Source organism: Gracilinanus agilis, chromosome 1 (genome assembly GCF_016433145.1).
Source record: "Gracilinanus agilis isolate LMUSP501 chromosome 1, AgileGrace, whole genome shotgun sequence".
In the NCBI taxonomy this organism is placed as follows: domain Eukaryota; kingdom Metazoa; phylum Chordata; class Mammalia; order Didelphimorphia; family Didelphidae; genus Gracilinanus; species Gracilinanus agilis.
In genome coordinates, this window is record NC_058130.1 from 400,484,684 (window position 1) to 400,499,771 (window position 15,088).

The 15,088-nt window shown below is 38.9% G+C and overlaps 1 protein-coding gene across 1 annotated transcript in view; it reads left to right on the plus strand.

The window, feature by feature from the left end:
* Nucleotides 1-773: 773 nt before the first annotated feature.
* The window catches only part of CFAP53 (cilia and flagella associated protein 53), a 41,721-nt gene continuing 27,406 nt past the window's right edge, over nt 774-15,088 (plus strand). The window contains exons 1-3 of the mRNA XM_044681596.1: nt 774-929; nt 11,246-11,475; nt 12,873-13,046. Of these exons, the coding sequence (XP_044537531.1) occupies nt 774-929; nt 11,246-11,475; nt 12,873-13,046 (560 nt within the window). The remainder of the gene's footprint in view (nt 930-11,245; nt 11,476-12,872; nt 13,047-15,088) is intronic.

Below are 15,088 nucleotides of genomic sequence, written 5' to 3' on the forward strand. Positions count from 1 at the left end.
GTTCCTCTGCTGGAGGTTTCTTTACAAGTCTCAGGGCGCTGCTTCTACAGTCGTATACCCGTCTGCACTGGTTCCCCACTTAGGCTTAGTTCTGCCTCCACCCACGCCTCTACTCAGCCGGCACTCTGCGCGCCCAGCGTCCTGCTCCGGCGCGCGCGCTCAGATTTCGCGTGCTTTTTTTGACTTAATGGGGTCCTAAGTCTTGCTGCTGTCAGGAACAGGTCCCGGAGCTGCTGATGACTCGATGGGTGCCCCAAACTTGCTCTATTTCTTTTTAGCTGGGTTCGGAGCTATAGGTGAGTGTGGAGGGGGTGGGGGTGGGGCGGTTGCTCAGCTCGCGATTGAGTGAGTGAGAGCCCTTTTTAGCTTGGAAATGTCTCGATTCCACGTACCTTCCACGCTGTGCCCTGTTGTGGGGTTCCTCCGTTCGTCTGGACTTGTTTTTATGTCCCCTTGAGGAGTTTTGTGTGTTTTGGTCAGGAGAGGTTAAGAGCTGCTTCTTACTCTGCCGCCATCTTAACCCCTTAATTGCCTGCATTTTTACTGTTAGCCAGTAGGTGGTGATGCACTGGCCTGTGGGCTCCTTGGCCAAGGGGCAGGGTTCTCCCAGGACTAGGGGGCGGGGCTAGGAAGACAACTCTGAGCTTGCGTGTACTTGGGAAGGGAGAGAGGGGCAAAAAAAGAAAAAAGGGCAGGGGGGGGGGGGGAAGGAAAACTTTGAACATGGGCAAATACCACAGAAGTTTGGGGTTGGAGGTCTGGGTCACATAGGCATGAGGCAAGCTCAGTGGTCCCAGTCAGGGTTGGGGCCCTGGCGGTGTGCACTGGCTGTTGTGTGCCAGCCACAACCTGGGGTGCCTAGGCCACAGGTAGGTGGTGGTGGTCTGGCCCATGCAAGTCTGGAGCTCTTCCCAGAGAGCGCCACACAGGTGGTGGGCGTGGGGGGGAGGGTCAGGGTCTGGTACCGGGCCGAACTGGGACCCTGATTGCGACCCGGCCACTATGGTGGGGCTTGCTGGCCAGGACTATGAGTGAGGAGCAAGCTTGGCCTCAGCCACTGTTTGAAGCAGGATCCTGGAGCCCCTTGCTAGGAGGCCAAAGAACCGGAAAATGGGGTGGGGGTGGGGAAAAGCCTGCCCAGGGGCTGGAGCTGATCACAGCCCCTGGCTTTGCTGGGGGAGGATACTGAGACTCCTGCTGTGCAGAAGCCAGCCTTACTGGGGTGAAGAGCCTGGGCGAGGGGGGTTGGGGGGGGCGGCCAGAGCCAATTACAGCTGCTGGCTCCCCTGGGGGAGGGTGATTCCCTGCTCAGACTTGCCGGGGTGAAGTGGGGAGGGGAAAATCTCAGAAGGAAAAGAATTGTAAAAGAATTTCTCACCCATCTTGAAAGTTCTTTTGCTCTTCATAAAGGTCTCCAACTGTTTTAATTAAATTAGGACTCTGGTCCTTAGATTTTAATGAAGTTTATTAAATTTATTTCTATAGGTAAAAGAAGAAAGATAGAAAGATAGAGAAAAGGGCCTAATCTAGCTACCCATGTGGATCTTTCAGCAGCACCCCCAGCATGGAAGTTCCTTGCCAGAATGCCAGAGACAGAGAGGGAAAACTTCCTTCTTAATCCTTTTTTATCATTCAAATTCAGGCTCACCTGTGTGACCCCAGGAGGGGGAGGGTAAACTTCCCTGGCACAGGTCATTTGGAACAATTTATTTATGTATAGTGAAGATGCACACATAGGCTGTTAACAGTTTCAATAGTTTAATGGCCCACTAATCTGATCAATGGTAAAGCTAGGTGATGCTGTGGATAGAGTGCCAGGCCTGGAGTCAGTAAGACTCACCTTCCTTAAATCTGGCTCCAGACACTTCCTGGTTGTGTAACTTTAAGTCCTGTTTGCCTCTGTTTCCTCATCTGTCAAATATGCTGGAGAAGGAAATGACAAAACACTCCACAGTATTTTTGCCAAGAAAACCCCAAATGGGGTCACAAAGTCAGACATTACTAAAAAGTGACTCAACAACAACAATCAGGGCTGCCCCAACTAGGGTGCTGCCACTGTTGCTGCTTCTGCTAGTGAGGATAAAAGCCCCTTCAGTACAATATCCTTCTCAACCTTCTCATCAGGATAGCTCCTCTATCCATTGGTACTTTTGTCTGGATTCTTCTTGAGTGGTTAGCAAATTCCACATCTGTGTGATTCTGAATCCCTGCTTACTACAGAGAAGATCCATCTCCCAACTCCTATTGTCTCCACTTTCATTACTATCTAACGTCATATCTTCCTTCCCTTTCTACTATGTTCCTTGGAATTTTATTTCTAAAACTGACAAACTTCCCTTTACTTTAGAGTTTTTCTTCTCATGCTCCTTCCATTTTCTGGTGCTCACTGAGACTGGGCTCTCCCAAGAGGATGCTTCATTCTTGTTATCCTTTCCAGTACTGTCTTTTCCAGTCACCTCTTTTCATACTCCCCAATGGAGTGGTCCTGGAGGGGGAGTTGGAGTACCTCACTACCCCCTGTAGACTCTTCTCACCAACCTCTCCTCCATTGAAGTTAATTGTATCCAGAGATTTCACCCAATTCAGATACTAGGGGTTGTTGTCTACTGTCCCATACTCCTTCCTTTCTCAAATAGTTCAATTTCTGCTCTGTCTTTCTCTTCATTCCAACTCTTATCTATACTAGGAGACTTCATTATATGTGTTGATATTTCCTCACAAACTCTAACCTCACAGATCCTTAGTTTACTCAACTTTCATAATCTATTCCTCACCTCAGTTTTACAATGGTGTTGTCAAAACTTTGATATTGTCAATAATCATAAATGCTTTACTACTTTGATTCCTTTATTAGATCACAATCTCATATTATTCCATCTTTCTCTAGTCTTCCTCCTCTCAAACCCATTATTTATTCTTACTATAACCTGCTGTGTCCCACCTTTTGGTATTTTGCAATCTATTCTCCTCACTTCCTCTGTGCTCTGATAACATTCTCATGTCTTCTTTATTTTGACACCTTAGTGAGCCAGTTAAATTCTATACTATCTTCCACTTATAAATCCCTTGATTCCTTGTCCCATGTCTACATTCATTTTGCTAAACCCAAGCCCTGATTATTTCCATAGTCCACTACCTCCTCCCTTCCTAATCACAGGCTATTAAGTAGAAGTGGAAAAAGTATCACAATTGTGGTATTTGTTTACTTTGTTAATTTATATTATTTCAAATGGTCTTTCTCAGAAGTACAAAAATCCTTCTGTTCCTCCCTAATTTATTTATTTTAGAATCTCCCATCTTTGAATCAGTACTGTGTATTGGTTCTGAGGCAGAAGAGTGGTAAGGACTAAGCCTCTGATAGCGAACCCATGCATGCGCCATTTTCAATGACACGCGGCCACATGTGGCTGCATACAGAAAAGTATGAGGCCTCATGCCAACGATGAAACATTTACTGTAATATAGTGTAAGCACTCTGTGCTAGACGTCTGTAGGCCAAAATAATAGAACTCTGTCACAGAGCATCTAGTTCTGGGATCTTTGACCTCACTTCTGGCCGGTGGAGCAGAGAGCAGCAGAATGCAACAGGGGATGCATCTCTGGGGGCCCTATGATCGCCATTGCCAGCAACTACATAACCACAGCAACCATCATCTAATCTACTGTTCTGGGGTGTTGTGGATTTCTAATTGACCATTATTACTGAGATAAGTCAGGGGGAGGCTGGGAGAGGTGAGGGCCTGTGCTATAAGTGCCATTTCCTGCCATTAGAAATAGTGGCAGCCATCTTAATTTACATAAGGAACGCCATCTTGTAGCATAGTGCAGACTCCATTTCACCACTATTACTGTTGTGCATCCTTATTAAACCCTATTTCTGTTTATTAACCCTGCCCTTTCCTAAAAGAGTTATATGTGTCATCTTGTGATCAGTTAGGCTAGTTAACCCCTAATTGCCTGCAGGGCTAACAGGCTATGTATAATTCTATCTTCTGTCACTACCTCCCTGATGGAGAATCCAGAAAATAAAAAAAAACCAAGGTTAAGTAAAGGAAGCAAAGTAGCAGTAGCCAACCCTTTTAAGAGACATGGACTGATACGTATGGCATTATAGAAAAAAATGGCAGTTCATCTCGCCATTCAGTACATATAATATGTACTGAAATGGTAGTAAGAAGAACATGGAATATAAATAGACATTTTGAAACTAATCATTCTCAACCCTTGAAAAAAAAGTGAGGATGAAAGGAAGGAATACATTTCATGCCCCTACACCTTTATAAAAGCCTTCCATCCTTAAATTAGTGAAAGGCTCTACAAATTTAACATCTGCAAGTTTGAGCATTGCTCACTCCATAGCTCAGCATGGAAAAACACTCAGTGAAGGAGAATTTATTAAAGAAACTCTCCTAAGATGTGCACCAGTTCTATTTCAGGATATGCAGAATAAAGATGTAATTATTAACAGAATATCTGAGTTAGCACGCAGTAGACCGAATAATGAGACTGAACACAAACATACAACATCAATTAAAGAGAGACAGAAATAATTGTAATTTTTTTTTTTATCTCTCTTGATGAAACTACTGATATCACATCATAGGCTCAGTTGGCCATTATTGGTTGATATTCTGATGGTCTCACAATGAGAGAAGAGTTGATAAATTTCATATCAGTGCCAACAAGTACATCAGGAAGTGAAATATGTAAGGTTGTTATACAAATATTCTGTAATCTAAGCATTGATATCTCTAAAGCTATGTCAGTAACAACAGATGGGGCACCAAACATGGTGGGGGAAAAAAAGTCGGATATGTCAAATTGTTTATGGAAGATATTGGACATCTGATTGTGCCTTTTCATTGCATCATCCATCAGGAGGTTTTATGTGTCAAGGTAGGGTTCACTGACTTAAACAACTTCATGTCAGTTGTTACAAAAATACTTAATTTAATAGCTGCTCGCCTCCTTCACAAGTGAGAATTTTCTGCACTTTTACTGGAGGTTGATTCCACCTACAGTGGACAGTTGATGTACAATAATGTAAGATGGCTGAGCTGAGCTAAAATTCTTGAGCACTTTGTGGAGTGCTTTGAAGAAATTAAGGTATTTCTTGAGGATAAGGATCCGGGAAACTTTCCTCAGCTCAATGATGATAAGTGGGTCAACACCCTGATGTTTTTTACAGATCTCTCTTAATGAACTGAATTTAAAGTTACAAGGTTTTGGCAAAAGTATTGATGTTATGTTTGGATACATAAAAGCTTTTGAAAGTAAACTTAAAATTTTCAAGTGAGATATAGAAACTAAAACTTATAAGTATTTTCCTCGAGTAACAAAGTATTTTGAGAAGGCCAGTGCAGCTGTACAAAATGAAATGGAACCCTTGCATATAAAGTACCAGCATGTTTTAGATTCATTACTTGACCAGTTCAGAAATAGATTTAATCAATTTAGAAGCCTAGAACAGACCATGAAAATAATTAAGTATCCTGATGTAGTAGTCTACAGTAGTTTGGAATTAAATGATTTCCAATGGATGCAGATTGATGATTTGGAGGTGCAAGAATTTCAGAAGAATTTCAAGACAGCATCTGGTCTCAGGTGTTTGTCGACTTGAGGTCAAAGCTTGAAAATTTGGAAAGGTGCCGCCTGGAGAATCAAGAGGAGTGCCACTATGAACAGGAAATTTGGAGTGCCTGGAACCATTTACCAGACACTTTTAGTACCCTGAAAAATATAGCAATGGCTTTACTCACAATTTTTCCCTCAACATACTTTTGTGAGACCTTATTTTCAGTGTTAAATAATATCAAAATCAACAAAAGAAACAGATTGATAGATGAAGTTAGTAGTGTTTGCTTGGGTTTGAAGTGTACAAAATACCAATCTTCAATTGAAGATTTAGCAGCTAAATGAATTTTCATTAGCCAATGAAATTCAGCAACAAAAAAGTCACTAATAGGCAGGTTAGTTAAAGAATTCCCCCTTCCCCTCACATATGTTAGTTCATGGCACCTCACAGAAGTTAAGTAATATCAAGACCAACAAAAGGAACCAACTGACAGATGAACAAAGAAGTCACTAAGCAGGTAAGTTAAATAATTAGTTTTTTATTTATTAACTACAGTTATATATTACAATTATACATTTTTGTTATTTAAACTATAGATATTGTGAAATTATGGTTTTTTTCTCAAAGTGACACACCACCTGAATTATGCTTGGTTTTTTGACGAATTTTGATGCACCAAGCTCAAAAGGTTACCCATAACTGGACTAAGCAGTGGGAGTTAAGTGACTTGCCCAAGATCTCACATCCAGGAAATATTTGAAACCAGATTCCTAATAATAGTCTCTCTCCTGAACACTATTCCTGCATCACCAGTTGGACTTTTCTGTGTCTGGTAAGCAACTCAAGTTAAACAAGTCTGAAACAATTCATTATCATTTCACCTAAAACCCACACTTCTTCCAAACTTCCCTATTACTGTCAAGGACATCACTATGCTTACAGTTACTCAGGTTCACAACCTTGGTGGCATCCTTGACTTCTGTTATCACTCACAATCATGTATCCAGTTGCTATTATTTGATGTCTCATTGTTTCTTTTCCCACAATATCTCGTATCTCCCCGCCTCTATATTTATATAGCCATCACTTTAATTCAGGCCCTCTCTACCTCATACCTATACTATTTCAATACTCTGCTATTTGATCTTCCTGCTATAGACTTTTCTTCACTGAAGTTGATCCTCCACACAGTTCCCAAAGCAATTTTCTTAATGTACAGATCTGATCATGTTAGATGAGAAAATATTCATAAGGTATCTAGCACATAATAGGCACTGAATAGATGTTTGTCTTCTCTGCCCTCCCCTAATAAACTCTAATGGCTCTCTATTGCCTCCAGAATTCAATATAAATTCTTCTGTTTTAGTCTTCTCTCTCTTAACCGTTTGGTCCCTTTCTGCATTTCTGATCTTTCTGTATATTACTCTCTTCATATGTATCTCTATTCTCACTCTTTTTGGTTGCACTAAACTGGCCTACTGCCTATTCTACATACAAGAAATGCTATCTCCTGTCTGGCTGTTCCCTATGCCTGGAACACACTCTTCCCACACTTATGCCTCTTGGAATTCTTCATTTCATTGAAGTTTGGGACAAATACCAACTCCTCTATTAAGTGCTTCCTGATTTCCTAATTTACTAATACCCGCCTTCATAAAATTACCATATCATCCTAGGACCAAGATAATGGAATAAAGATAGGAATAACCGAATCCTTCTGAAAATCCCTTCCAACCAACCTTAAAGCTTTGAAATAAATACTAGAGTGGCAGAACCAACGAAGGGATGCTTGAGGCAATTTTCCTGAAGAAGGCAACTTGGAAGAGAAGTTCACTTTCACTGAGGGGAGCTCAGTCTACAACAAGGCTGCACCAACAGCATAGACCAGCACTGAGACCTCAATACCTTGTCTAAGCTACCAGCTGAGCACACCCTCCACCTGTTCACTCTTGGAAGATCCAAGCCCCATTGCAACCCCCAGTGCACCTAGCTGGTACAAGCCTATGGTAAGGCCCTTGCTGAGGCCCTGAGTGCCAGTACAAACTGTGGTGAGCCCTAGGCCCCAGTGGTATGCCTGGCCTTCAAAACCAACAATAGCCCCTAAGGGAGACTGAATTAGCCATGGGAGGCAGCTTCCAGAGCTCTCAGCCCACAGGCCACATCATCATATCACCTTGGAAGAATTGAAACTTACAGATATGCAGAACTGATCTGAAGGTATTAGCAAGAAAATACTGAAGTTTAAAAGAGTTGCCCTGTCTACTTTGGAACAGAGCCCACCTTTAAGATAAAAAGTCAAGAAAAAGACTGGGAAAATGAGGAAAGATGAACAAAAATCACCTAACCCTAGAAAATTATCATGGAGATAAAGTAGAGCAAAGCAAAAATTCAGAGGGTGACACTGAGATCAAAGCAGCTACATGCAAAACTTCAAAGAAAAATGGGAATTGGTCTCATGCTCTGAAAGAGCTCCAAAAAGGATTTTAAAAAATCAAATAATTGAGGAAAAGGCAAAATGAGGAAAAGAAACAAAAGTGATGCAAAAGAAAACAACACCTTTAAAAGCAGAATTGGCCAAATAGTAAAGGAAGTACAAAAACCAGTGAAGAAAAGAACTTCTGAAATAGAATTCACCAAATGAAATAGGAGGTTCAAAATTTCACTGAAGAAAATAATTTCTTAAAATTTATATTTGGGCAAGTGGAAGCTAATGGCTTCATGAGACATCAAGAAACAATAAAATAAACTCAAAAGAATGAAAAATAGAAGAAAATATGAAATATCTTGTTGGAAAAAAAACAACTGAAATGGAAAATAGATTCAGAAGAGTATTTTAAAATTATTGGACTACCTGAAAGCCATGACAAATTTTTAAAAATGTCTAAGCATCATATTAAAAGAAGTTATCAAAGAAAATTGCCTGGATATTCTTCTTTTTTAAATAAATTTTCTTTTTTCAATTACATGTAGAAACACTTTTTGATGATTGTTTCCTGACATTTTTTGACTCAGATTCTCTCTCTCCATCCATCTTCTCCCTGCCTGATTGCTCTGATATTCTTGAACCAGAGAATATTTTACCTCTGAAATTGAAAGAATCCAAAAATCACCTCCTAAAAGATATCTCCAAAGGAAAACTCATAGTAATAATATAGCCTAGTTCCAGAACTCCTAATCTAAGGAGAAGATACTACAAATATCCAGAATAAAACAACTTAAATATCATGGAGCCACAGTCAGGATTATATAGGACTTAGCAGCTTTTCATTAAAACATAGGAGGGCTTGGAATATGATATTCCAGAAAGCAAAGGAAATGGGTTTACAACCAAAATCATTTACCCAGGAAAATTTAGTGTATCCTGTTGGGAGGGGAGGAGATGGTCATTTAATGAAATAGAGGATTTCTGAGCATTCCTGATCAGAAAATCATATTGAACAGAAAATTTAATATCCAAATATAGGACTTGATAAATATAAAAAGTCAAACGGGAAAGAAAAAAACTTAAGGGACTCAGTAAGATCAAATTGTTTACATTACTATATGGAATGATGATACTTGTAACTCTAAAAATTTTATCATTATTAAGACAGTTAGTAGGAGTATAGCAGCTCCTTTCAGTGGTGGCAAAGAATTGGAAATTATGGGGATGTCCATTAATTGGAGAGTGGTTGAACCAAACTATAGTATATGATTGTGATGGAATACTATTGCCACTATAAGAAATGTTGATCAGACTGATCTTAGAAAAAACATATAAGACCTACATGAATTGATGCAGATTGAAACGAGCAGAACCAGGAGAACATTGTACAAATAATAACAATGTTGTACAATGATCAGCTGTAAAAGATTTAGCTATTCTGAGCAATACAGTGATCCAAGACAATTCTGAAGAACTTTAGACAAAGAATGCTGTTTACATCTGTAAGAGGGAAAATTATGAGACTGACCATAAATTAATAATTTTATTAATTAATAAGTAGTAGGGGGGAAAGATGGAAAAATAGGAGAGCGATATAGTTTCCTTTCTGCTCCATTTAGCTCGCTATTCTGTGGCCACCATTAGGGCCCCCTAGTCACATTTATCCAGAAGTCCAGCAAGTAACAAAACTGGAAGAGAAGAGAAACAAGGTAGTTTTTACCTCAGTTTACCAAACCTTTCCTCTACCCACTAACTCTCACCATTCACTCCTCAGGAGCCAATTATGGCTTTGTATTTTTCCTGGGCTGCCTGGCGGTGGGGTGGGGGGCAGTCCAAGGGGCAGTGCAGGAGACATCGGCCCTGCCCCCTGATTCATAATCTTTTGACTATTGCTGCATGTTTCTGACTGCCATTCTATCCTTGCCTCCAGGTCAAGGAATTGACAGGAGATGACATCACTCTCTTGACCCCAGGAAAGGGGGGAGGGTAAACTTTGCCCATACACATCCAGAGAACAAACTAAAGAGGAGTACAAATGCAGAGCAGAGCATACTATTTTTTCACTTTGTGTTGGATTTAGGTTTTATATGTTTATTCTCTCACAACATGACCAATAAGGAAATATGTTTTCCAAGATCATACCTGTATAACCCAGAGTAAATTGCTTACTTTTTCAGGGAAGGGAGAGGGGAGGGAAGGAGATATTTTGCATATTAAAATTTCAGAAAACATGTAAAAGATTGTTATAAATAAAGATGTTATTCCCAGGAAATTGGGAAAATAAAATATTAAATTTAAAAAATAAATAAAACTTGTTTTAATTTTGTATGTATTGTGTATGCATTTATATGTGTTTGTACTGTCTCCCACATTGAATGTAAGCTCCTTGAGGAAAGGAATTGTTTGACTTTTGTCTTTGTATCTCCAGAGTTCAGCAGAATCCCTGGCACATAGTAGGAACTCAATAAATGCTCAATGACTGATTTTTTTGATTGTGCTCTCATTTATCAATGCATGGCCTCAGGTCTCATCTGGGTTACAGAAATCAACAGGATACTCGTGAGTGGCCAGAAGGGTGTGTATTAACCTTTTTTCCGGGTCCTCATTCAAATTTTCTGAAACTTTTCAGTGCAACTTTTTGTTCATTTCAGATTATACCCACAAGGGGACAATATAGGTTCTTATGGTTAAGCATTTAGTAGCTTCCTTATTAAAGACCTCACGGGTGATCATTTAGAGTCAATATCACCAATCATTTCTCCATCAACCCATGTGATCAAGCAGTTGTTTTTTTTTCCTCTCCCAGAGTTCTTCCTCTGAATGTGGATAGCATTCTTTCTCATAAGCCTCTTCAAGTCATCCTGGATCATTGCATTGCTGCTAGTAGAGAAGTCCTTTACATTGGATTGTACCGAATGTATATGGTTCTTCTGGTTCTCCTCCTTTCACTCTGCATCAATTCCTGGAGGTTGTTCCAGTTTGCATGGAATTCTTCCAGCTCATTACTCCTTTGAGCATAATAATATTCCATCACCAACAGATACCACAGTTTGTTCAGCCATTCCCCAATTGAAGGGCATACCCTCGTTTTCCAATTTTTTTGCCACCACAAAGAGCACGTTAGCCATGATATCCTAACTTTTAAATATATATTGACTCGCCACTGTGAGTATTGGGTTAAGGTCGTGATTAATTGAAATTATGTTTGTCATACTACATTATTAACTGACTGGTTTTCTTTGTAGAGGGCCAAGCAACCTAGTGAGCAAATTGCTGAGAAACAGCTCCGTAAAATTAGACACAATGCTTTTAAGAAAGAGATGATTGAAGCTGCCATTAAAGAGCATGAAAAGTTTTGCTTGGGTTCTCAGTGGGATGTGCACATAGACAAAAAATATATCAACAACCTTGTGCAGAGAAAAGTGGAAGATGCTATGCAAGGATTTTTGATAAATGTTGAAGAAAGAAGAAAAAGGTAATTTCCCAAATCTGTGGGAGCATACTGTATGTTAAAACCCACAATTTGCCTAAAGGGGAAAAAAATTCCTTAATTTTTCTGCTAAACAGTTATGCAGCAATACTGCGGAACAAAGATCATAGTTTGGAAATCAAATCTCACAAAATGAATTATTGCCTCTGGCTACCAATTTCAACCATGATAACCTGTTTTATATCAGTTCTCTTTCCAGGTTGTGAACAAAGTTATTTTCACTAATTGACATTTATTTTAATGCTTTTGCTAAATATTCATTTTAGATTTTAACTTGTTAATCAAATATACTATCAGCCTGATCATAAATGATCATTTCAAACTGTTTTGAAACATGGAAATATAGAAGACATCTTTAAAAAGTTTTATCGATGCCTTTTGTTTTTTTGTACTTCAGTATTCCAATGTATAGCCTTCTTCGTTTGTATTTTTCCATATTTATGACCATGGAAAGCAGTTAAGTAAAATGATATCTGAAGTATATAAAGCATTCAACATCTGTGATCTTTTTCTTCACCAAGGGTAGAATCATGTGTTATATTGTCTGTTCTAGGACTGATCTTTGCAATTAATCTGGGTGGATTGCCTTTATGTTGTTTTCTTTTATATTATTATAATCATTCAGTACATTGTGTTTCTGATTTCATATTTTTCCGCAGGATCAGTTCACATAGATCTTTTCATGTGTCTTTGAATTCTTCATTTTTAAAACTTTTATGACATGATCACATATTCCATTTAATTATATACTGCATTTTGTCCAGCCATCCCCCCAAATTATGCACCCTTAGTTGATTTCCAGTTTGGGGCTAACAAAAAAGTGCTGCTTTAGGTATTTTTGTTATATATAAGGCCTTTCTCTTTTAGAGAGAATGGGATCACTAGGTCAAAACATAATGAAAAATTTAGTGACTTGTCTTGTATAACTTCAGATTGTGGAAGACTAGTTCTTAAGGCATCTTTCATGAATCAATTAAATTCAGCAGGCCTTTATTATTAATTTACTATGTCCACCTCAGACACTTACTAGGTATGTGACCCTGGGCAAGTCATTGAACCCCATTGGCCTCAATTTCCTATCTGTAAAATGAGTTAGAGAAGGAAATGGCAAAGTGTTACAGTATCTTTGTCAAAAAACCTGCAAATAGTCACAAAGAATAAGACATGATTGAAATGATTAAGCAGCTTCATCTTTTTAGGAAAGGTAATGTGGCATGTAGTTTGAATGAAATGATGAATTTTCTTTTCAATTTTCTTTTCTATTTACAAAATTTAAGACAAGATATAACTCTAAGAACAGATGACAATTAAGTAATAAGTCAGTGGGCTGCTGCCTTTTGACACAGCAATTTAGACTCCCATCTCTTTTTTATTTGTTTCAGGCTCCGGGATCTCCTGGAAGCTGAAGAAAATCAGTATTTGATGGAAATTCAAGCAGGTGAAGTCACAAAAAGTATTCGATGTGATGAGATTTTGCAGAAAACTCGAAGATTAAGAGAAGAAAGAGAAAAAGAGAGAGAGCATTTTGTTGCAAAAAAACGAGACCAACAATTCAGGTAACATATCCCAGGAAGATGTTGTGTGTAAAGTGTGACATTGATAAGCAAAAAGAATTTGTGAAGACTCCTTTTAAAGTAAATGATGTTTGGGAACAGGTAGGTGGCTCAGTGGATGAGAGTCAGACCCAGAGATGGGATGTCCTAGATTCAAATCTGGCCTTAGATACTTCCTAGCTGTGTGACCCTGAGCAAGTCACTTAACCCCCATTGTCTAGCCCTTACCACTCTTCTGCCTTGAAACCCATACATAGTATTGATTCTAAGATGGAAGGTAAAGGTTAAAAAAATTTTTTTAACTAAAAACATAAATAAAGTAAATGATGTTTTACTTTAATATCCTTACAAAAGGAGTGTTTTAAGAAGTAGAATGGTGGCATAAAAAAATGTATGCTATCCACCTCCAGAGAAAGAACTGATGGAGTCTGAATGCAGATAGAAGCATATCATTTTTTCACTTTATTTTCTTCATCTTTTTTTTTATAAATATCTTTTCCCACAATATAACGAATACATAACTATGTTTTGTACAATAGTACATGGGTAACCTATATAAAATGGCTTATCATCAGGAAGTGGGGAGTAGAGGGAGGAAGAGAATTTGAAATTCAAAATGTTATAAAATGAATTTTTAAAATAGTTTTTACAAGTAACTAGGAAAAATATTACTGAATTAAAAAAAAAGAATGTACTAGGCAGCTAGGTAGCTCAGTGGATAGCGAACCAGGCCTGGAGATGGGATGTCCTAGGTTCAGATCTGGTTCTCAGACACTTCCTAGCTATGTGGCCTTAGAATCAATACTTACTCTCATTTCTAAGACAGAAGTAAGGGTTTAAAAAATAATACATATATATCAGTTGTATTTATAAGTCTATACAAAGAATTGCCATAATTCTGTAGAAATAAATGAGCTGCTCAAGTTAAAGATAGAAGTTTTCTGGTATAGCACGGGTTTGAAAGAGTAAAATATTTTCTCATCAATGTGATCAAAAATGAAGACTGTCAAAATAAGGGCAAAGGCAAAAAGACAGTGGCCAGGCCAAACTAGACTACATAGTATGAAAAGAGCCTTGGGTTTGAATTTACTTCTACTAGATATGTGACTGTGGACAAATCACTTAACCCCCTGTGAACCTCAATTTTCTCATCTGTAAAGTGGGGAGAATAATACCTATGGTACCCACCTCCCAGGCTCATTGTGAGAGAGAAATGAAATATTGTTCATGAAGTAGACTTCAGAATGCTAAATAAATTTCAGCTATTATTTTTGTTCTTATCATTAGACACACCTGCTATAATAGGAAATATATATAACATAAATATAATAAGAAGTTAATATGGTGGGGGAGGTGGGAGGGAAGCAGCTAGAAGGCTCAGTGGATGAAGCCAGACAGAGGTTCTGGGTTCAAATCTGACCTCAGACTCTTTCTAACTGTGTGACCCTGGGCAAGTCACATAACCTCCATTGCCTACCCCTTACCACTTTTCTGCCTTGGAACCAATATATTATTATTGATTCTAAGATGGAATTATATTATATCTTAAAAAAGAAATTAATACAAGGAAGCACCTGTTGACAGGCAATTCAGCAAGGGCCAAAAGTTAGATGTCTTGGTAGGTGACTGACATAGGTGTCTGGCCACAAATGGTATGCAGGTCATCTAGAGAGGCAGGTGATCAAAGAGTCTTAGCAGCAGGGAATTGGTACTCACTTGCAAGGAATTCAGATTCAGTCTGGGGGAGGACTGGAGGAAATAAAAGACAAAACTTGGCTGTGAGGGAACCGAGTTGTTGACTGAGAGAATAAGATAGGAATCTAGTCTGAGAAACTGGAGAACAAGCAGAGGGATAGGGCTGGGTCACACAGAACCTATTAATTCATTTAGTCTAATTGGTGGCTTTCAAACATACATTAATTTGATACCTGTTGTCTTTAAATCACTATCCTTCTCCTCTTGCTCCTCTGGATTAAATTTAGTCAAAAAAGTATTTATTAAGTGTCCACTGTATGCCAAACACTGTACTGTGCTAAGCAATGGGG